General features: G+C 36.2%; 1 protein-coding gene across 1 annotated transcript; it reads left to right on the forward strand.

Annotated features, from left to right (window-relative positions):
- The first annotated feature begins 2,405 nt into the window (after positions 1-2,405).
- On the forward strand, positions 2,406-24,711 carry LOC127630925 (golgin subfamily A member 1-like). Its single transcript, XM_052108805.1, has 23 exons — positions 2,406-2,552; positions 3,573-3,875; positions 4,875-4,965; positions 6,827-6,901; positions 8,016-8,146; positions 8,374-8,502; positions 10,243-10,412; positions 10,748-10,859; positions 11,908-12,003; positions 12,098-12,223; positions 12,312-12,407; positions 13,834-13,929; positions 14,015-14,110; positions 14,771-14,923; positions 15,040-15,135; positions 16,753-16,842; positions 16,997-17,099; positions 17,200-17,360; positions 17,475-17,630; positions 19,683-19,742; positions 19,857-20,120; positions 22,558-22,644; positions 23,383-24,711. The coding sequence occupies exons 2-23, from the start codon at positions 3,750-3,752 to the stop codon at positions 23,461-23,463; spliced, it is 2,595 nt and encodes an 864-aa protein (XP_051964765.1). The 5' UTR covers positions 2,406-2,552; positions 3,573-3,749; the 3' UTR covers positions 23,464-24,711.
- The last annotated feature ends 30 nt before the right edge of the window (positions 24,712-24,741 follow it).

A 24,741-nucleotide genomic window follows, 5' to 3' on the forward strand; every position in this document is an offset into this window, starting at 1 on the left:
ATTTCCACTGGTCGTTTTATAGCCTATTGTTGAATCAACAGTGTAAAGAAATAAAACAAAACATATTAAGGGCTTCAAAAAAATAATAGCAAATATTATTTGTAGAACATATAGGTTACTCATGTTAATTCATTCTGTCCTCCTTAATAATTATTTATGTATTACTATTGTATAACTAAAGGTTGTATAAAGGAATTGCTATATATAAATGAACAACACTATTTTAACTGTCAAACATTATTCATACTATTCAAACAGCTTAAATCTATACATGATGTATTGTAAGTTGCTTTGAATAAAAGCGTTTGCCAAATGCATAAATGTAAATTCTGTATTATTTGTATACTATTAAATTCATATTCATTTATTTTCATCCTCTGAGGTATTATTTATTTTTTATATATATTAATTTGTTCATGTATTTTTATGAATTGTATTTTATTGTAGTATAGATAGATGGTGTTCCGGAATGAATTTCTGCAGCGTCACATACTGAGCAGTGAGTAAGCGCCGTCTACTGGCTGTGCAAAAGAATGCGGCACAACTCTGCAGATGTGGTCTTATCACTGTATATATATATATACTTGTATAAGTGTAAAAGTAAACACCTATTTGTGTTTTTGTTTTCATTTTCATTTTTGAAAACAAATGCATGCTTCCCATGCCTGCTTTTGCTTCCTTCCCAGTTTGGCTGAAGTCTAGGCCTTCTGCGCTCTTGTTTTTGCCCAAAATAAGGTCTGTTGTTCACATTACTTTCACTTTTTTTTAATCATAACCTGAGTTACAGTCACACATTAAATGTGAATTATGAAGCTTGTGAAATTTAAATCACTAAAATATGAAGCAAACAAGAAAATGTATGAGGCCTCAAGTCAACAGTGCTATTTGATCATTTCTGAAATGTTTTAATTGAGCTATGGATTGAAGCAACCCCCTGTTTTTGTGCCTGCAGTGAGGTGCCTTTCATGATAGAAAGCTCTGGAGCAGCTATGGCAGGAGTTTCTGGGGCATCCATGGCTGGAAGCTCTGGGACTGAAATGGGTTCTGGGGTCGCAGAGGCAGGAACATTTGATAGTACCTCTAGACTGTCATTACAGGAATTTCTGGGCAGCCATGTAAGGAACCTCTTGGGTGGTGTACAGTAGAGAGGAATCTTTGGTGTGGCAATGATAGGAACCTTTGGGGCATCCATGAAAAGGACAGCCTCTTTGACAGCCATGGCAGCAACCTCTGAGGTGGTGATGACATGAACATTTTGGCGGCCGTGGCAGGAACCTTTGGGTGGTCATGACAGGAATATTTGGGTGGCCATAGCAGGAACCTCAGAGCTTGCCATGACAGGAACATTTAGGCAGCCATGGTAGGAACCTCTAAGCGCCATGACAGGAACCATTGGGGCATCAGTGGAAGGAGCCACTGAGGCAGCCATGGCAAGAACCTCTGAGATTGCTATGACATGAACCTTTGGGACATCAGTGGCAGGAGCCAATGGGTGGCCATGATAGGAACTGTTGGGGCATCATTGGCAAAAACCTCTGAGGTAGCAATAATCAGTTGGGCAGCTATGGCAGGAACGATTATTGTATCAGTGGAAGGAGTATATATAAAGGTTATATACTGTGTGGTCTGTTGAGCTAAACATAAGCTGACAGAGCAAGCCATATGGAGAAAGCTTAATAATAAAATAAATATTGAACAAATAAAAAAACATTGAAACTTTATGAAAAGTTCTTAAATTATTTATTCATTTATTTATTTGTTCTTTCATTGTTTTTACTTTCCCATCTTTCTTTTGTTTATTGCTGTCATTCAATGTGTGTTTGAAATTTTTACATTGCAGTTGTCAACTGTTGTAGGCCTACATCAAGCCATTTTAACCCATAAGTGGTCTATTCATCTGGTTTGAGGAATTCCTCAATGTTTATAATGTGAACTAATTGTTTTACATTTAGTTAGCTAATCATTATATTATATTATATTATTAAATTGCATTACATAATAATATATTACATTATATTATTAAGAATGATTTGTTTTAATGCCCCTGCCTTTCATATGCCTTTGTTTTTGTATTTTGTTTTTCATTTATTACATCTGTTGTCTATATTTCTACATAGGTAATGTTAAACATGATTATGTTTATATTTATATTTTGTAGGAAAGTACATGGTAAAATGCCATTTAGGAGTTGTTTTTATTTTTTTCATTCACATATGCATGCTATGGGAGAAAGTACCAATGCATATTGAGATCAATTGAAAATCGACATTATTTTGTGACTTCAAGAATTTCGTCACTGATATGAAACACGCGAAAAAGTAGCCGCGCCTCCTTCGAATCAGCGTCCAATCAGCGCGCAGAAAATTCGCCAAGTTGTTCCTGGAACGTCATCAGGAATCCGGTGACTGAAGATTACGTGGTGAAATGAGTTAGCTAGATAGCCCGACAAAAAGGCACACACATATGTATCATCCACAAGGATATTCCCGGATTAACGTTTAACGTTAGATATTAATTTAATCAGTTTTGGCGGAGTTCATGAAGGTTTCAAGGTAGGTGCTTGCACGACTGTTTTGTTGGTTTAGAAATGGAGACGTTGGAAAGCTAACATTAGCTTGTTATGTTTACAATTTGTGTCTAATTGTTCCTTGCTGAGCTTTTTATCGACACTTTAGTGGTAGATCATGTCTTCCACTGTTAATAGATTGTGGGTAATTCGTTTTGATATCAAGCTAACGTGTGACGATGACATCTGAGACCGGTTAGCGTACAACTATGTAGGATGTCAAACATTGAAAACATTGAGCCCATTTTGCAGTCTAGTGTTTTCTAAACCATTGAATATATTTCCATAGTGACCCTCCATAAAGGCAAAGTGATGATTGTAACGCAATTTCCTCGGTTGCCTTCAAGTTGGGATACAGTGTACCAGTATTTCACTGTCAATGTATTTAATAGAGTGTCAGCTGTTTTAAAAGTGACAGCACATGACACTTTGGCAGAAATGTTCCAGCCTACATAAAAGCAATTATATTTCTTGTCGCCTGTAATGTTTTCCACTTTAAGAGTTAATCGGTGGTCCTGTCCCAATATAGTTTCTTCAAATATAGAATATTTTATTTACTTTGTAACTTAATAAATAAATATATATATATATATATATATATATATATATATATATATATATATATATATATATATATATATATACATATATATACACAGTACTGTGCAAAAGTGCACTTTAGACGTTTCACAAAAACACTTGTCTTAAGATGGTTATTTATATCTTCATCTTTAGTGTGTCAGTAGGAAATTTAAATGTTAGACTCTCAAACATTACTTTTGCAAATATATAAGAACAGAAAAGAAGAACAGGGAACCCTGCAACAGATAGCATGACTCCAACAAAGCATATATATGTATATGTGTGTACATATAGAGTTTTTTTATTACATTCTTTGTCTGTCTTGTGATTGCACAATGTCTGAGCCTCAGCGAAACCTTTGCCAGTTGTACAAATGATAAATAAAACAAATTGACTAATGTTGTGATTGTCTGATCTTCTGCAGGGTCAAAGCAGCAGACTGTGACACCAGAATGAGCTCGTCCTATCCTGTGTACGAAACTTGTTCGGCATTACGAAGTCCCTAAAGCGTCTCATGCTATTGGAGACAATCGGAGAGAACCAGTCAAGTGATCACATATTGAACCTTAAAAACGCAAACGTACCCTAAACCCCTACAGTGATGTTCGCAAAGTTGAAGAAGAAGCTGGCAGACGAGGGAGCCTCTGCCCCCCGATCCGGTCGCATTCCCCGTTCCATGAGCAAAGAGTCCATCACTTCTATCGGGGCAGATTCAGGGGATGACTTTGTGTGTAAATCTTACTTTCACTTTCTGTTTCTTTCTGTCTAGCTCCACTTCATAGTCCTCTGCTTCTTGTGATCTTATATCTTCACATCTTCAAATCTTTTTGATGTTTACATTAAAGAAAATTGGTGATATTGACCTTATCATTCATTTAAATTGTAGCTAGTAGTATCTCTTTCTGGAGATACAATAATAATTCTTCCTAACCAAACTAAAAACATGCAGTATAAGTTTGTTTTTAGGCATCAGTTAGTATCATCTGTCTTTCTAAGGATACGTGGAATAATCCCAGTTTCACAAAGCAGAGTTCTGCATAACCTACAGCCATTTACAGGCTGACACTGTAAAACATCAAGATGCATGACCTTAATAATAAGCATGAAAGAGTTATTCAAATCAGACAGTAATATCGGTAGGTCGGATTAAGTTTATTTGCACTGTGCTGCATCTAAGTGATATTAAGAATAGTTTTATTAATAGAGGGCTGTATTCTGCTGCTTAGGAAACTTGTGGAGTATAAAGAAGCATTAATATCACCTGCTTGAACAAACCAGTGTAACCTGCTTAATGAGAAATTTATGGCAAAGACACTCACTCACACACACGCACACAGAGATAGACATCGGGATAGATTCACATACACACAAAAGGATAGGTTCATGTTGAAAGCCTTAAATAATTAAAGACTTGATGGAGAACATGACTGTGTATCAATTACCAGGTCTAAATCAAAGTCCTTATTTCAAACAGGTTTTATTTATTATAAAGAGAGTTGGGTTTGGATAGACCATGTTTGTTTGTGCAATTGGCTAATTGTTTCATATAAAAAATTGTTTGGCATTTGCATTTTGAAATCAGTTGTTTTGTTAGATGCATTGAGAGATTTTCTTTTACCTCCATTTTTGTAGTTCATTTTCTGCATGGCTGATTGATTAAAAAATTATGATTTAGAAATATAACAATGCTGATAATTGTGTCTACATTTGTATTGTTCACTCTCAGGCATCTGATGGCAGCAGCTCCAGAGATGATCCCTCATCCCAGATTCAGCGCAGAAATGATCATATACGAAAGCTGGAGGCCAAACTCTCAGGTAGCACACATGAGATTGTAAAACTGATCTGAACACATCAAAGGAGAGAGGGAATGAGAGGTGGAGAAACAACTGGCCAAAGTGAAGTTTGGAAAGGAAGTTTTGAAACAATGAAATGTTCTCCCAAAAATTTTCATTGTCTCATTTTTACTCATTGTAAGACTTTCTTTCTACTGCTGAACACAAATATTTTAGTAGAATATTACAGCCCTGTATGTCCATACAATGCATATGAATGGTGACATTTGAAGCTCCAAATAGGACATAAAAGCAGCATGTAAGTAGCTCATAAGCCTCCAGTGGTATAACCCATGTCTTTGGAAGCTATATGATAGATGTGGGTGAGAAACAGATCCATTTTTAAGTCCTTTTTTACTGTAAATCTCCACTTTCACATTCTTTCTTTTTGGCAATTCACATTCTTTGTGCATATCCACACCTGCCAGGCAGGGAGGAGAATTTATATTGAAAAAGCACTTAAATATTGTTCAGTTTCTCACCCACACCTATCATGTCACTTCTGAAGATATGGATTTAACCACTGTAGTTGTATGGTTCATTTTATGCTGCCTTTATGTCTATTTGGGAACTTCAAAGTTCTGGCCACCACTCATATGCATTGTTTGGACCAACAGAGCTGAAATATTCTTCTAAAAAATCTTAATTTGTGTTCTGCAGAAGAAAGAAAGTCATCCACATTTGGGTGAGTAAATGATGAGACAATTTTCATTTTTGGGTGAAATGTAATTTCCAAAATCTTTTAAATTATCTCATTATTTACTCTCACGATATCCCAGGTGTATACGACTTTCTTCACTAGAACATGAATGAAGTGAATGGAGATTTTTCTTTTGAAGTTCCAAAAATCACAGACAGTCAGAAACTCCAACTGTTAAATCAATATCTTCTGAAGTGATACGATCGCTTTTGGTGCAAATAATGATCAATATTGAAGTATTTATTTTAAGTATAATCCAACACTTCAGGAGAGGGTGGAGTCAAAGCGGTCTCTCGTGTGATACATTCACGTTCGGTTGAGACATCCAAGATAAGCACACAAACACACCATTGTGAGTAAAGAAATTTATAAAAACAGATCTAAACCAAAATCAACCAAGCTACTGTACAGCGTTCCTCCTCACTTGTAAACATCGGTGCTCTTCTGGCTGTAACGCATGTACGTCAGTTCTTGCGCGTTTCAAATGCCAATGCGATTACGTCATATGCACATTTATTAATTTAACTGCTGGTGTCGTATGGATGACATTTGTGCTGAATGTCTGTGATTTTTGGAGCTTCAAAATAGAAATCTCCATTCACTTGCATTTTAAGGACCTACTGAGCTAAAACATTTTTCTTCAAATGTATTCTGATGAGAAAATGTCATACACACCTGGGATATCATGAGGGTGAGTAAATAATGAGAGAATATTCATTTTTGGTTAACTATCCTTTAAAGGTGAAGTGTGTAATTTGTATCTTAAAATGGATAGACAACTATAAGTAAGCCATTCATAGGTTGATTTCCCAGAAAATTGTTAAGAGTTATTCTGTGGCTCTTTCATAACATTGCTTGTCTGAGCATCCCGATCACCCTACATAGCAACATTAACTCAACCAATGGCATGAGTTCAGGATGGGACTACCTGTTTTCTGGCCAATGACAGACAGGAAGAGTGTTCGAGAAACCTGTTAACAGCCACATTCTGTTTTTCCCTCCATTTGTTATCTTCTTAATCATGTTTATCCCCTTGTTTTTCCCTCTGATTTTGTCCCTCCCCCATCCCCCAAATCCTCCTCTTCCTACCTCCGGTCCTGTGTGTGTGTGTGTGTGTGTTGGTATCCCATTCCCCAACCCCAGACTACGCTGAGCAACTTCGGCTAATGCAGAAGACCAAGGAGAAGCTTGAGATTGCATTAGAGAAGTATCAGGATTGTACGTACCATTATTTTCCTCCCATTTTCACCTCTTCCTTTCTCTTTAGCTTTCTCTCCTCCACTCTGTTTCCCATTTGTTTGTCCAATGCATTACACGCACCTCATGCATCTCAAACCTAGACACCTGCCATCTGGCTACTAATAATCTTGATCAAAGTTGGTTCTTTATCCAAAAACAAATAATCAGGATTGTGTTTACCTTTTTCCTTCAGAGTTTTTTCATGACTGGACATTATTGCTTCTATGGTTTAAAGGTCCAGCCCATGATTTCTTTAGTTTACAGTGCTAGTGACAGTGCCTTTGGGGTGACAAGCTCTATTGCTGCAAATGTACATTGTACCTAAAAGGTAGGCATAATATCATTCATTTTTCAAAAGCCTGCAAAAGCTTCCTATGTGCTGTGGCACTCAAAAGATAAAGTCATGCTTTAAATGGATAGCCTCATTTTCCATTTATAGACTGTACACCCCCAACATAAGAGGAAACAACAGACAAATTATATGAGATTAATTATAGGTGCATGTACTAACAATCTGTCTTTAAGCTACTACCATGGACATCTAAAATTTAAGCAATGTTCTTTTTTTATTTTCATTGATGACAATTGGTTTGCCAGGCTATATTGATCTTTCCCCTCATAAAGGTTAAATTAAACAACAATTCATGATTAAAAGTTGTGAGTTTTAAAATGCACTAACAAAGATATTTTAAGTACTTGTCTAGCATTGCTCTCTGTGATACCAACTAACCAATGAGTTATAATATTCTTTGTGTCGTTTTTGGAATCTTCTGGGTTATTTACTGTAAATAATAAAAAGTAATATTAATTAGAAGAAAAAAGTAATACACATCTGGGATGCCAGGAGGATGAAGTAAATCATGAGAATTTTCATTTTTGGGTGAAATATCCCTTTAAGCACCCACTTAATTGCTAAGCTTCTATTATTAGAGTATTTACTGAGTATGTTACTATTTGTTTATATACAGTGAGGTATGAGTCTAAATTATTGTCTGTGGTTCAAAGACAGTAAGAAAATAACCATGAATATTCCTTCATTAGAAGCATAACTGACAGTCATTTAAACTTTTGTTGTGTTTCTTTCTTCGATCAGCATCCATGCGGAAACTTCAGGACCAGAATGAAGTCTTCCAGTCTAACAGAGCCAAGATGGCAGAAGGCATGGCGTTAGCATTAGAGAAGAAGGACCAGGAGTGGATGGATAAGATTGCATCATTAGAGCAGGTTAGCAGGTGTTTTGGGACATTTTGGTTAAAGATCTGGGCTGGTAACTCGATCGTTGTTGGTTCGAGGCCCACAAGGGATGATCCATGTGTCAACAGTCCCCACGGATTACATCAGGAGCAACTGTCCCTGTAAAAAGCATTTCATATAAACATGTGTTAAATGACTCCTTTCTGTTTCCAAACAATATTTTGAAATCCAGAACTGATTGCTTTTTATTCAAATAGGAGAAGGCATCACTGGCTGCTCAGCTAGAAGAGATGACTGAGCAGAGTTTAAGTCTCTTCCAGAAGAGAGATGACCTGGATGAACTGGAAGGCTTTCAGCAGCAGGAGCTAGCCAAAGTCAAACACATGGTCAGTAGCACAGTAAACGGTGTGTTATTTTATTACAAATTGCATGAATAGCATAAATACATTCTTTAATATTTCAGAATTACAAACACAGTACTGATATATACACTAACAGTCAGAAAGTTGGACACTCTACTTATTATTTATTTATTTTTCCCACATTTCAGATGAATAGTGAAATGATTGGGATTGTGTAAAAGATAAACAAATAAAGATAAAACAATCTTGTAATTTACCTTTTTCAAAATAGCAACAATTTACCTTGATAATTGCTTTGCTAAATTTGGACATTCTCAACCAACTTCGAGGTATCAACCTTGGATGCTTTGTAAACAGACTTGGAGTTCCCATGAATGTTGGTCAGTTTTACCTGCACTATACTGTCTAAGATTTGAAATAATAATTGTATATTTGTCTACAAAACTAATTTCAAACATTTAAGTGTAAACCTTGTTCCAAATGTTTGAGATCAGAAACATAAATTCTTCCATGTGTATTCAAACTTTAGACTGCTTGTGTAAATTGGTGGAGATTTCTCCATTTTAGTGTTGCTTGATTTAACTGCAGTGTTTGATCGTGTTGATCATTCAGTTTTAATTGATGCATTGAAGACATGGGTGGAAATATCTAGGGTGGCTTTAGACTGGTTTGTTTTCTACATGATGAATAGGAATTTTGTAGTGTCTGTTGGAGATGAGATGTCCTCCTCTTCAAAACTGAATTGTGGTGATACACAAGGATCCCTGTTAGGGCCAGTATTGTTTTCACTATATATGTTACTGCTTGGTTCTGTGATTTTAAAATACAACATTAATTGTCATTGCTATGCAGATGACCTGCAATTGCATTTGTCGTTGAATCCTAATAAATCTTACTAATTTAAAGGTTGATTTTAAGATTTGTTTATTACATATTGGGCATTGCATGGGTTGGCGCCAGAGTATTAAGTAGAACATTTAAGAACTTATGAAATGGTTAGACCTCTTAGATCAGGGGTATCAAACTCCATTCCTTGAGGGCCACAGCCCAGCAGAGTTTAGTTCCAGCCCTGCTCCAAAATGCCTCCTTGTAATCTTCAAGCACTCCTGAAGACCTTGATTAGCTGCTTCAGGTGTGTTTAATTAGGGTTGAAGCTAAACTCTGCTGGTCCGTGGCCCTCCAGGAACCGAGTTTGACACCCCTGTCTTAGATCTTGTCATAAACTGTTGGCTCTACCAAGATTATGCAGAAGCTCCGCAATTTCGTTGTATCTTGTGTACAATGACAATAAAGAAGAATAATAATTCAGATGCAATACAAAAGGTGTTTGTGTTTGAACTGTAGGCCCCACGATTATGGAACAGCCTGCCCTGGGATATTAGATCTACTGAATCTGTGTCTGTTTTAAGTCTCGTTAAGTCTTGTGTAGACTTGCTATTTTTACTTTGTAAATGTGTTGTTGTTTTTTATTGCGTATGTACCATTTATTACCATACGAATATGTTGGGCTTTACTTTGTGCGTTTTTTGATTTTATGTTTTGTGAAGCATTATTTACTTGATGCCTAAAAGCTAAAAAATCGTATTATATTAAACTGTGATGAACTTTCATGCAGTTAAAGGAGCATTTTATCTTACGCCAAGCAGTGTCTGATAACTTTGAATATAGCAGCTCACATGCATCGCAAAACAGAAAACAAGAGGTCTGTCGCTTCCTCACAAGCCACATAAGCACTCGAGTGATAATTGGGCATTTATCTTGCAGTTGTTAAGACGAGAGGAGCAGCTGAGTCAGCGGGAGAAAGAGCTCAAACTGAGAGGAGAGGAGCTGAACACAGCGAGACTGACCCTGAGTCACACCCAAGACAAACTGTATGAGCTGGGAGAAGAACACGAGGAGATGTGTCAGCTCAACTCACAGCTACAGGCCCAGAGGTGTGTAAAGAAGTGCAGAAGAACTTGTCTTTATTTCTGCAAATGTTTGGAAGATGTGAGAATGTGAAACATATTTTTTTAGAGTAAGGTTTTGGATCTTTTTATCAAAGCTCAGTGTTCAGTCAAACTGTGTAATATGTGAAATAGAATGGAAATGTGAGTATTGAAATATGTATTGAACAAGTTCAAATTTAACTAAGCTTTGAGATTAAATAAAAAATATCTTCCTTTGAAAATTAGCTTGCTTTTGTCTACTTGTTAGATGCAGGTTTTAGAAAGTACAGCAAAGTTTTAAATGAGAAATCTAATCCACAATCTCTGTATTTGTGTCTCAGGGATGAGCTGTTGAGTGAGAGAGCAGAGGCACAGAGAAGAGTACTGGAGCTGGAGAGGAGAGAACAAGAGTTACAGCAGCTGATCCAGCAGGTGTCAGAGGATTTCCAGAAGGTAAGAAATATAATTTCTTTACACTGGAAACATCTAACTCATCAGTACAGATGATGCCAGAGGTTCATTTATGGTAATCAAGTTAGAATCCCTTTAAAGTAGAGTATTCAGTCCCACCTTCTTTCACATTTGGGAATTTGCACATCTTCATTTTCACAAATGTCTTTGACATTTTAGAGCACTTTGGTTTAAAAATGCCCACAGATATCTTAAATTTACTAAATGTATTAATTATCAAAACTATACATTAATCAATTGTATAAATATTTTCACCCTTGCTTTCTCACACACAAACAATCCCAGAAGAAGCCATCATTTTTTGTAGGCACTGGAAATATAGAGCGCTACAGTCTGGTTCTGGAAGTAAAAATCCCTTTTAATTTTTCCATTGATTCATTGATTTTCAATGATAACTTAACCTTTAAAGACAGACCTACCGTGAGCTCTGAGCTTGTTCATCGATGTTACAGGTACATGCTTCTCCTGAAGCCATCAGTCTATGTTATTTCAACTTCATTGCTTAAATATTGTGTTTTATAGTTGAGTTATTTTGCAATAAATGTAAAATATATTGTTTCTATACTTCTAATCTAATCAACCTAAAATCAATAGTTTTATATATTCCCTTAATTTTTATTCAATTACATAATTCGCAATGCTTCATCGGTTTGTAGTTTGAGCCCTCGTGAATGACGGTAAGTACACATTCTTGTACCTTTGTCAATTTGTCTGATTTTCAAATACTTTTTTTGCCTCAGAACAAAGTTTGCAATGTTGTGATTCACCTCAGAGCTGGTTTGTTCATGGCTTACAGCTCTTTTACGGAGGATTTTAGAAATCCCTATGCAAAAAGGGGGATAATATTTCCGAAACCCAGATGGGAAAAAGTTGACAGGTGCTGTTGCGCTCTATTGACCTGCAAACCTGTCTGTTTAAAAGCAAAGGAATATGCATTTTTGAATGTGCCACATTTATGATAATACCACCGACACTCCATTTTGGAATGGTTTTATGAAAATCGGCTCCACATTTGTTTTGTGTTTTCCAGGCAAAAAGTCACACAAAAGCACTACAGAAGTCAATGGAGCATCTCCAGTCTGAACACAATACACTGAAACTACAGCATGAACAACACAAGAAAAAGGTTCTTGCTCATTCTCTGCTTTGCATGCTGTGAAAAGTGTACATTATTTATTATGAAATGGTATAACTCCTCATGCCAAACTCTAATTGGTCAGACTGCAGTGACAGAGGAGGAGCGAGAGCGTCTGTTGGCTGATCTGCAAGAGAAAGCTGCCTCCTTAGAAAGGAAACTAGAGGGGAACCTCTCTGAAGATGAACATCTACATGAACTGCTAAAGGAGGTCAGAGGACACATGCATATACATGCATATCGTCTTGCTGCTGTTTCAGTCATCTTGTATTCACATGTGTTGTGTTTTGTGAGTGTAGAAATCTTCATTAGAGCAGAGGTTAGAAGAGGCCAGGGGAGAGCTGCGAGAGGAGAGAACCAATCACACCACAGCAGTCAGCTCACAAGAGGCCCAGGTAAACGGCCAACTTCTACAACAAACGTCATTCCTTTGTTTATTTTGTTGGGCCTTGTTATACATACTCACAGTATTACTCAAATGTCCTTAATATTATCAAGATGTCTCTTAGTGGAAAAGTTACAAACCAGTACTAGTGAGTTGTTATTTTACCAAGATTTGCATGTTTTGTAATTCTACGCTATGCTTTATTAAAGGAATAGTTCACCCAAAAATGAAAACTCGCTTATCATTTACTCATCCTCATGCCATCCCAGATGTGTATGATTTTCTGTATTTCTGCAGAACACAAATAAAGATTTTTAGAGTGTCAACAGAGCAGCTCTGTTGGTTCATACAATGCAAGTTCATGGTGACACAAAGTTTGAATCTCCAAAAATCACATAAATCCAGCATAAATGTAATCTATAAGACTCCAGGTTAAATCCATATCTTCTGGAACTATATTAAATGTGTGAATTAGATATTTAAGCTTAACTTTTTTTTCTATACATCTCCTCCTTTGACCAACCCCAACCAGTAGGTGATGATATGCACAAAGAATTCAAGCGCCAAAAAATGTAAGTAGAAGAGCATGAAAGTGGAGATTTTTTTGTAAAAAAATAAATAAAAGGACTTGAATATAGATTTGTTTCTCATCCACACCTGTCATATTGCTTATGAAGACATGGATTAAACTGGTGGAGTCATATGGATTACTTTTATGCTGACTGGAATTCAAATTTCTTGCTACCATTCACTTTATGTTATGGACCTACAGAACTGATATTTTTCTAAAAATCTTAATTTATGTTCTTCAGAAGAAAGTCATACACATCTGGGATGGCACGAATGTGAGAAAATGATTCAAATTAAAAAAAATTTGGGTGAACTTAAGTCCTTTTTGTTTTATTTCTACTTTCACTTCCACATTCTTCTTTAGTTTTTTGCAATTCACATTTTTGTGCATATCGCCACCAACTGGGCAAGCAGGAAAATTAATAGTATACAGTAAAATACCGAATAAAAACAAACAGTGCTGTACTATGTTGTAGTCTACTGCACTGTGCTGTACTGTACTGCACAGGGCTACTTTGACCTGTATTATACTCCACTATACTACAGAATTCTGTTCTGTACTATATTCTGACCTGTACGAGTACTAAACTTCACCTTAATACACAATGCCATTCTGGCCATAGCTGTGTTTCCTAAAAGCATCGTAAGCCTAAGTAGATTGTAGAAACCATTGGCGCCAATGGTCTCTACGATCAGTTTAATCTTGCGTGGGTTTTGGAAAACGCAGCCCTGTACTATCTTGTTCTGCACTGTACAGTGCTATTATTTCTGATCAGCATTATACGTCACTGTATTGTATAGTACTATTCTGTACTAATCTGTTTTTGTATCGCAATGAGAGAATTCCTATTGTCCTGTGTTTGCAGATCTCTCGGCTGAACGCTAATATCACAGATCTCCAGACACTGCTGAAGCACAAAGACGACTCATCCAAGGCTTACAGGGAGAGGACAGATGCACAGGTGAGAGTAATATAATTCTCCATTAAACCCACACATCACACAACTGTGCTTCATAGACCTGAATGACATGTGTGTTTTTTCTCAGATATCTGATCTGGAGCAGAGGCTTACTGATTGCTTTGAGATGATGAAGAGTTTGGAACAGCAGCTTGCAGAAAGTGAAACGCATGCAGAAAAACTGGTAGATAATGTCAGATAACTATCTGAAAAAACCTTTTAATGCAGGTTCATAAGAGAAGGCTGTTGTATGATCTTGAATTAAATTGTTCAAAAAAGTACCCCCTTTGTAATTTAAAGTAATCCATAAGACGCCAGGTTAAATCCATAGTTAATGAAACTATGTGAAAAGTGTGAATGAGAAACTGATCAATATTTAAGTCCCTTTTTTCTATAAATCTCCACGTTTAACCTGCCCTGCCCAGTATGTGGCAATATGCACTAAGAATACAATCGCCAAAAAACAAAGAAGCATGTGGAAGTGAAAGTGGAGATTTATTTCTCATCCACACCTATCATATTGCTTCTGAAGACATGGATTTAACCACTGGAGTCGTATGGAAAGGTTTGACCACCATTCATTTGCATTGTATGGACATACAGAGCTGAGATATTTTTCTAAAAATCTTTATTGTAGAAAATTATATTTTACTGCACCGTACAGTGCTATTCTTTCTGACCTGCATTATACCTCATTGTATGTACAAATGAAAGTACCCCCTTTGATTTTTTGTTAGACATAGAAAAGGGCTTATTGGGTTAAGCCCTTTAACTTTATTGTTAATCCTTCAAGTTATTAACCTTTTGCCTCAGAGTATTGTCCTTTTGACCTTTGGTCCCACAGCAGGTGGAATGGGCAGAGGAGAGAGAGAGGCTACAACAGCAGGTCTCGACACAGAGACAGAGAGGCCTGGAGAAAACAGCCAAACTAGAGGAAGAACTTCTTTCACAACAGAAGGAGAGAGAAACCGAGGTCAACCAACATCAGGACAGCATGGTGTGTGAATTGTCAATAGCAGGACTTTCATTGATAATAAAAAAAAACATGGGAAAGTTATTAAACATCAGACTTATTTTTACTTCTCTCATCTTTCTTTCTTTCTATCTCTTAAGCGGTTACTGGAAGAAGAAAAGGCTTCACTGTTGAAAAGCAAAGCTGAAAATGAGAGCACTGTAGGAAGACTAACTGCAGAACTGGAGCAGTCCAGAGTAAGAATAATGAGAATAATCTACTTCATCTTCTTTGGTGCACATTTAACATTTTAATATGATGTCATTATTTTAGGGTATAGAGGCTTCATCGGGAATAGTGGCCAAACTATATTGGCTTTTCAATGACCAATGCCAATCCTGATGCACTACAGTATGTGGCCAAGTTTGTGTACACCATGTGTGCTTGATGAATATTGTGAACAAAGTCAGTGGGCATGGCCATGACATTTTTATATTTTCATGCAATCATAATCCAAGTCTAGGTGCAAGTAGTTTGGCAGAATCTGCGTGCAAAGCGCTAACAGGCTGGGTCAAGTGCAGTTTAATTCTGAGGTTCTTGTCCAGTTATTGCACCGTCTGCATCATATTATATATCCCCTTCCCTGTCAACCAACGTCATTAAAAATGAAGACATTTTGGTAGTGTAAGTGGGCTGTATCCATATGGACCATTTGTGTCCTGCATTCTTTTGTGCAATAACTACATCCTTGCTGTGAACTCTCTCCCATTTTGTCTGCCATTGTTCCAGTGCTTTAGTATTTAGAAGCGAAGTACTACCAATTGATTGATAGCTCTTTGATATTATTTGCTGGTGGTATCCCCAAACTGCAAATGCTGGAACTTATATTAGACTTTGCGTTGACTATAGACATGCCGCTCAGACATCTTCTATTTCTCAGGAAAATAGCAAATTGTGATTAGCGGCACTTATTAACACCCACGGTTTGTGTGTATATGTAGGTACCAATTGCCTTTGTTGCAATAACAGCTACCACTCTTTTGGGAAGACTTTAACTATATTGCATGTAGTAACCTATAGCAAAGCAGGGATTTTCTCCCATTTAGACACAAGAACATCAGTGAGGTCAGGAACTGATGTTGGGCGGTGGGGCCTGGCTCACAGTTGGTGTTCCAATTCACCCAAAAGATGTTCGGTTGGGTTCAGGTCTGTAGTTTGTGCAGGTTAGTCAAGTTATTTCACACCGGATGCAGTAAACCATTTCTTTATGGACCTCGCTTTGTGCACAGGGGCATTGTCATGCTGGAATAGAAGGGCTCTCCCCAAACTGTTACCAGAAATTTATAAGCGCATAATGTCCTAGAATGCCATTGTATGTAGCAGCATTAAGATTGTACTTAACTGGAATTACCATACTTGTTAATAAGGGTGTCCAAATACTTTTGGCCATATAGTGTATTTAGAGAACAGATATCTTATAATGGCCTTTAAGCCTGTGTTTGATAACATGTCAGTATGTACAAAAAAATATTTTATGGTGGTAATGTATAATCAGCACACTGTTTTTATTATATTCTCACCAAAACTGTAACATTTTGAGCCACATGCTCTTAAGAAGACACTCTAAGAAAACTGGAAATCACAAATGTGTATTATCCATTGATAGGGTTGAGTTTGAAACTTCTGTTCCATTAATCAGCCAAGCAGGCTCTCAGAACAGACGAATATAGGCCAGTTAATCTTCTTTACCAAAATATCACTCCATCTCAAATCAGAAAAGTGGTTTTCTTGACATTGGAGCAGAACTTGTTCAAATTTCAAGGAGTACTTAATGTGATATTTTGCCAACCAGAGCATCTTTATGTGCGTCACAGGCGGAGTTAAGTAGCAGACAGACTGTAAGTGTTGAGATTGCCAAAGCTCTGGAGGAAACACGAAAACAGAGGGAGGAGCTTCAACAAAAGGTCAACACACATCTGTTCATGAATTCACATAGCTGTCTATTTGTGTTAGGAATTGTATTATTATTTACCATAGCCAGTTAATTTTCTTTGGGGCAGTCTGGAAAATAAAATACTAAAGTGTTTTTTAACATTGTATGTTGCTTGTCTCTGATAGGTCAGCAAAATGGCAGAGTCTCTTGAGAGGGCGGAACAAGAAGTGAATCGACTCTCTAAAGTGTTAGGGATGAAGGAGGAGGAGCTAAACAGTCTGAAGGAAGGTAAGGGATTGTAATAAAAAATCATAAATGTACTCTCTAATGATTGTCTTGAAAAGTTACTGCTGCGCGTTCTTATTGTGTGTGTGTTTGCATGTGTCAGATCTGCAGGTGGCCCGTAGCAGTCTGTCCTCTCTGCAGGCTGAGTGTGAATCTCGTCATTTGGAAGCAGAGGAGAGAGAGAGAGAGCACAACTCTCAGCTGACGTCACTTCAGCAGGAAGTCCTCACTAAAACACAACAGCTCACCTCTTACCAATCACGGGTCAGTGTGTGTTTGATTCTTTCACTTGCATACCTGTCCAGTGAACATCTGAGATGCCTGTACTTTATTATGCTTGTTAATTTACATGTTTCTTTTTGCCAATGTGTGTGTCAGGTGTCTGATCTTGAGGGTGAGGTGATTAGTTTAACAGCACAGTCGCTTGCAGACAAATGTGAGAGTGAACACAACGGGGCGGTTACAGTAAGTGATCTGGACCAGCTGCAGAAAGTCAACAAAGACCTGGAGCAACAATTGGCTGAAAAGAACAAGGTAAATGCAAAGAAGCTAGAAACTGAAGGAAAGGAGAGCTTGCAAGGTTCCTAGTCTTTTATGGGGAGTTGTAATATACTTTTGGAAAGTTGATGGCCTACGGTGTGACATGCTATTCTCCCATCTAAAATGATTTTCAACAGCATTTTTCAAGAACTTTCTTTTAGAATTATTAGGCATGCTGGCCTAATGAGCTCATATTAATTGAGAAACTGCTTAGTATATTTGTACTTTTAGAGATCTAATTTATTTTTCACACTGAAGGACCATTTCAAATGAACTGGTGAAGGCAAAATGGTGAAATAGTTATGAAAAGGTTGAAAAACTTTAAAATGTTGATGTTGACATAAAAAAGTCAATGTGTTATGCATTATTTTACTCATAATTATAAGCTTGAATTATAAAAAAATATTATATGATATAATATATAAAAATAAAATGTATGTAAAAATAAATACACATATTTTTTTGTATGCAGGAGGTTGAAGTTTCGTGCATTAACTTTAAAGATAACATTTAATAAAAATGTGTGTGCACAATTTATCAGTGTTGTTATTTTAAACATGTAATAACTTCTTACTCTAAAACTTTTTTTCTTTTTACAAGACAATATGGGTGGGGAAAAAGATTTGCTAATTATGTCATAGTGTAACATGTTAAGATCCAATCAAATCCCAATGGATAAAATAAAGTTCTGCCCTAGATTACTACAGTCTGAAAATTCAGTTTACTCTGAAATATGTCACATTACGGAAGTTTCATGTTGTTGTTTTTGTTTAACTAGAATCATTTTAGATTTGTTTTTTGTTAAAGTTTTACATATTAACATTCAAACACATTAAAATATACAGTATAGATCATAAAGGTAACCAATAGTAGATTTTGCAGGTACCATTAACATTAAGGTATATCCTCTAAGGTTTTAAACTTACACAGAAGTTATAATATATATATATATATTAGGGCTGTTGATTTAAATAAAAATAATGCGTTAAAAAAATTAAACCAATTAATCGCATGCCCACGGGCCATACATTATAAGGAAGATTCCTGAGAAATGCAAGCTTGTAGTGCCAACTGTTTACTCCAGAGGGCAGTAAGTGAAATTTCAGCTGTATGAGCAATGCGCAGTTTATACAGTGAAGAAAACACTTCAGTAGGCAGAACAACAAACATGCATAACATTCTTGTGTTCAAAACACTCAGAGCGCAAATGCGATCTAAGGGATCTCAAGATGTGTTTAAAGATTGAGTATTAAACTATATTTAACTTAACACAGGGACCTAAACATTTTATGTTTATGATGCAACACACCCGAGACGTCTGACGTAGGTGTAAATTGACGGGCCCTTAAACAAGCCCTCATAATAAATCTCCAACTGATTGACAAATTCACTTGTGAAATGGATTGCTGTGAACTGTATGCCAATGATTGACTTATGATCAATAATATGGTAGTAAACAATACATTGTATTCTAAAGCCGCTTTTTGAATGGTCTTATTAATGATTAACTCTTCTACTACAGGAATGTAATGCATTTTAATTATCTGAATATTTTGTTATATATATATATATATATATATATATATATATATATATATATATATATATATATATATATATATATATATATATATTTTTATATATATATTTAAAGATAATTATATTTTGATAGAAATATGTATAATCTTTATATATTGAATTATTGTTATATGAGGGGCTTTCTCAGCAAATATTTGTATATGCGATTAATTAATCAGGACACCATGTTATTAATTATATTAATTAAAAAAAATTAATCGATTGACACCCCTAATAAATATATTATATTTTGTATATATATATATTATAATGATTAAAGGTTTAAATACAGGAAATGCTCATGTGATTGTTAATCACAAAACATATCTGCATAAATTCATGCCAATAATAGATGGTTCCAAACAGCAACCATCAACAGCAATTAATCTGTAAAACCGAAATATATATATATATATACATGGTCTACCTGTTTGACTAAAAATGTGTATATTTGTCTCTTCTTTTCAGACAATAAAACAGCTACAGCAGAGGCTTGCAGAACTGAAGAGGACATTACAGAAAGAGCTGGTTTGTTTTATTTTATTTTTTTCAGATGCATGTATACAAAATATTTTTACACTTCCACAGAAATTATACAACAGAATCCATGTTGGTAGCCATTAATTTGTGTGCATGCAACAGAAACTGAAACCAGATCCTGACTCTGAAAAGGAGAGACTCCAGGAAGGGAGGCTGGAAAGATCGGCTGATAAGCCAGCCTCAGAGACGCCCACCCCAGCCACCGGTCCAGCTCCAGCCCCAGGACTCACTCAAACCTCAGGCCTGCCTCCCATCACGTCAAACACCACCGTCATCAATAGTTCAGACCTCACAGACACACGAGAGATCAACTTTGAGTACCTCAAACATGTGGTGCTGAAGTTCATGTCATCCAGAGAGGCAGAGGTGAGGGCTTGTTCGGTACCTGTATGCTCTGACATAATTATACATTTAAGCTGCACTTAAAAATATATGAATTCTGTTGCATTAAGAACACCATTTCAAACCAAGTGATGTTAGACCTCCTCTCAAAGCTAACTTCATTTTTGCGATTACTTCTAACTTTTCACAAAGATCATTTTTGGTAATGTATAAAGTCTCTTCCTTTCAAGTTTATACAGGTGTGTTAACAGAGTAACCACAGGTAGAGTTTATGACTGTTATTATTAACATGAGAGCCACAGTCACTAGATAAGAAATGACGTACTTCGGTGTTCGGACCCTGCAATCAACGATATATTTAAATCTAAAAAAAGTGCTAAATGATTTTTTTTTTTTTTTTACTTAAAGGATTAGTTCACCCAAAAATACATTTTTAGAAGAAAATTTCTGCTCTGTAGGTCCATACAATGCAAGTGAATGGGTGCCAAAATGTTGACATTCCAAAAAGCAAAATGTGGCAGGGTGGGGCCAGGCCATGATTCTGCACACCCATTCCCTAATCAGGCTGATCAAGCCCGAGAGGGATAAAGGCGACTGGAGAGAGAGAGAATTACTGGCAGCTGCCCTGTATTTACTTATGTGTGTTTTTGTTTAAGTTTATCATTAAACTTTAATTACGTTGTCAAGCCGGTTCTAGCCTCCTCCTTTCCCTTTAACCTCATTACGCACATAAAGGCAGCATAAAAGTAATCCATACCACTCCAGTGTTTTAAACCATATCTTCAGATGTGATCTGATAGGTGTGGGTGAGAAACGGATCCTTTTTTGCTAGAGATTCTTCTCTTCTCCCTGGCCAGTAGGGGTTGATATGCATGAAGAATGTGAATTACAAAAAACCCAAGAAGAAGAAAGTGAAAGTGGAGTTTGACTGAGCAGGGAGGACAATTTATATTAAAAAAAGGACATAAATATTGTTATGTTTCTCACCCACGCCTATCAAATTGCCTCTGTAGACATGGATTTAATCACTAGAGTCATATGGATTAGTTTTATGCTGATATATGTGATTTTTGAGCTTCCAAATTTTGGCACCCATTCACTTGCATTGTATGGACCAGAAGAGCTGAGAAATTCTTTTAAAAATCTTCATTTGAATTCAGCAGATGAAAGAAAGTCATACACATCTATTCTGGGATGGCATGAGAGTAAGTAAATGATGAGAGATTTTTCATTTTTGGTTGAACTATTTATTTTAATTACGATGGGATTAAATGTCTGAATACTTTTCGGGGTCACTGTAGATCTTCCCTGTAGGCTGATGTATGAAATACATTTAAAGTCAGAAGTTCACATACACTTAGGTTGAAGTCATTAAAACTTTTTTTTTTAACACTTTGTGCATGATACAAGTAATTTTTCCAACAATTGTTTACAGACAGACTGTCTCACTTTTAATTGACTATGTTACAATTCCAGTGGGTCAGAAGTTTACATACACGAAGTTAACTGTGCTTTTAAGCAGCTTGTTGACATCATTAGAAGATGATGTCAAGCCTTTAGGCTATTAGCCAATTAGCTTCTGATAGGAGGTGTACTGAATTGGAGGTGTACCAGTGGATGTATTTTAAGGCATACCTTCAGACTCGGTGCCTCTTTTCTTGACATCATGGTAAAATCAAAAGAAATCAGCCAAGACCTCAGAAAACAAATTGCGGACCTCCACAAATCTGGTTCATCCTTGGGAGCAATTTTCAAATGCCTGAATGCACCACGTTCATCTGTACAAACAATAGTACACAAGTATAAACACCATGGGAACATGGGTCTGGAGGAATGGGCCAAAATTCCAGAAACTTGATGTAAGAAGCTAGTTGAAGGCTACATAAAATGTTAAACAATTTAAAGGCAATGCTACCAAATAATAACAAAGTGTATGTAAACTTCTGACCCACTGGGAATGTGATGAAAGATATAAAAGCTGAAATAAATCATTCTCTCTATTATTCTGACATTTCACATTCTTAAAATAAAGTATTGATCCTAACTGAACTAAGATAGGGAAAGGTTTCTATGATTGAATGTCAGGAATTGTGAAAAACGTGTTTAAATGTATTTGGATAAGGTTTATGTAAACTTCTGACTTCAACTGTATGTTTTTCTGGATTATTGATCAGATCAGTACTATTGGATGTATTTTTTTCCAATGGCATTTGAATTATAACGCTGTTTGTGAAGCCATAATTTAAGGTTTTTCGTAATATGATGTACTCAATTTAATTTCTTGATTCAGTCAGATTCATACTGGTATTACTCATTTCTAAACCCTTTTGTTGAACTGGCTGTGGAAGCATAATTTAAGTGATTCTTAAATTAATATTCCTATTTTAATAACACTCTCACACTCTCTCTCTCTCTCTCTCTCTCTCTCTCCATCCCTCCCTCCCTCCCTCCCTCCCTCCAGGCCTACCAGCTCATCAGAGCCATATCTGTACTCCTGCATTTCACACATGAGGAAGAGGACATGCTCAAACAGACACTGGAGTACAAGGTTAGTATATGCATATATTTGTACTGTAAGTATGCTGGAGGACCACATATAGAAATGTCATCCTATGTTCTTCTTTAACTTCACCACACTAAGCCGAGAACTCCTCCACACCCGTGGGCTATCTAGGCCACTGTAGGTGGGTCAGGATATCTGGCTCAGCACTCCAATAGCACTGAGTGACACAGTAATAGCAGCTGGCAGGTATTTATAACTTACCAGCAGCAGTGCTTAAAAGCAGGGGAAATCAGTGCACTTCACTGTGCTAGATTCCACTTATGGCTTCAAATTATGCTGTCCCTTTTCAAATGTACACTATATGGAATTAAGGATGCACAATTACAGTTATTTAATTAAGTTATCCAATACTAGTGTTATTTTGCTTGTATTATTTTTGTATTAAAAGCAGATAATATCATGGCTTTTTTTGTCCAGTTCAAACATACTACATAATTTTACAAGCCAGCAGTTAATCATATTTTCTACTGTATGCTTTGATTCCTGATTTTACTTAAATTCTAAACTGGAACATATGCTTGCTATTTTAGTGCTGTTAAAATGAAACCAGCAGAACAGAATAGATTTGTAACAGTGGCCATTATATCAGTTATTAGCCATATCAAAACAATTGGCTTTCATATCGACCAAGTTTCACAACTTTCTCCATTTCAACCAATGAGGTGGCCACCTTATGTTTGAACAATGAAAGCACTATTTGAGTATTTTTATTTTGTGTTACAGATGTCATGGTTTGGTTCCAAGCCCACACCCAAAGGTATCATACGGCCTTTCATCTCAGGAACCTCCACAAGCTGGAGCTGAGAGACAGAAACAGGAAGAGAAAGAGGAAAAAGTGGGAAGAGAACAATAGTTGAAATGAGCAGTTTCATTTTGTCTCAACAGTTCCTGTGTAGCTCATCATACCCTCTAAATAATGGGAGACGATGACAACAACAACTAAAAAGCTCTCCAGTTTTCACTTTTAAAATATTGCAGGGATTGGAAACTAAATACTTTATGGATGGACATTTTCTTTGTGAATAGAGACTTTACTCATAAGTAATAGTGAAATGATGTTTCGCATCATCTGTCTTGAATATATGTACGGTGGTGCATCTGCTCTGACGACGAGCATCAGACATGAGAACATTAATGTGCAGATGGTTAAATCTGCTTTCAGTATCTACCACAGCTATTTCCAGCATCCTTCAACTGGATAACACCTTGCAACACAGAAATCGATTATTTTTCATTCACTTTTTGGAATACATAACTAAGAACTGACTGTGTGAAGTCATGGTTGGATAAATTATTTACACTACTCCATTTCAGTGGTACAGAATATTAGTTTTGCCCAGTGCTGGACGTCAGCGAAAATCACGAGTGGGATAACGTCCTATACTGTCATGACTTTTTAATCTGCCTTGTGTATGTGGAAAATACAATTATGTACATTCCATACAAGTATTTATATATGATTACCTGTATATAATTGATGAAAAGATTTATAAATCAGTGGATATGCAAGTTCTTTTTTTTCTGTTTATCATATACATGCATTGGTCCTCAGAACTGTTTGTGAATTTGTGTGTGAATGAGAGAGATGTTTCACTGTGGGCTTGAAACTGTAACATAAAGGCAAATATGCATAGACTGGAAAAAAAAACATAGATGCCTTTATGCTTTGATTGTACATTGGATTTTGAGTGTATACTAAAGCATTTGAGTACACTTGAATCCTTAACATTCAAGGATAAAATACTATGGACTGCTATTATATTTCCCTGAGAAACATGTCGTTAGAAATATCTTTGCTTTTTATCTGTGAAGACTGAATGTAGTTATTGGTCAAAAACAGTTTTTTTGCTGACAGAACAATCGAATTTGTGTGTTTTAACACTTTTTAAGACCACATCAGCACTAAGATTAAACACTTTGAATGATGCAACACAGCGTCTTATAATGAAAACAGCCTTGAATATCTGTGCAAATGTTGGATATTTCTTTTGTTATTTTTTATTTTTTTTAAAGATGGATCCCAAAGAATTTAACTGTTGTACTGTTGTGTGTGTGTGTGTACAAAAAAATGGAAAACAATAA

Source organism: Xyrauchen texanus, chromosome 37 (genome assembly GCF_025860055.1).
Source record: "Xyrauchen texanus isolate HMW12.3.18 chromosome 37, RBS_HiC_50CHRs, whole genome shotgun sequence".
Taxonomy (NCBI): domain Eukaryota; kingdom Metazoa; phylum Chordata; class Actinopteri; order Cypriniformes; family Catostomidae; genus Xyrauchen; species Xyrauchen texanus.

Bases quoted from the DNA above. Each gene is read 5' to 3' on its own strand.
- LOC127630925 (XM_052108805.1), top strand. From the start codon at position 3,750: ATGTTCGCAAAGTTGAAGAAGAAGCTGGCAGACGAGGGAGCCTCTGCC. The intron at 10,413-10,747 runs GTGTGTAAAGAA...TTTGTGTCTCAG, and splicing joins TCACAGCTACAGGCCCAGAG to GGATGAGCTGTTGAGTGAGA. The intron at 12,004-12,097 runs GTTCTTGCTCAT...CTAATTGGTCAG, and splicing joins ATGAACAACACAAGAAAAAG to ACTGCAGTGACAGAGGAGGA.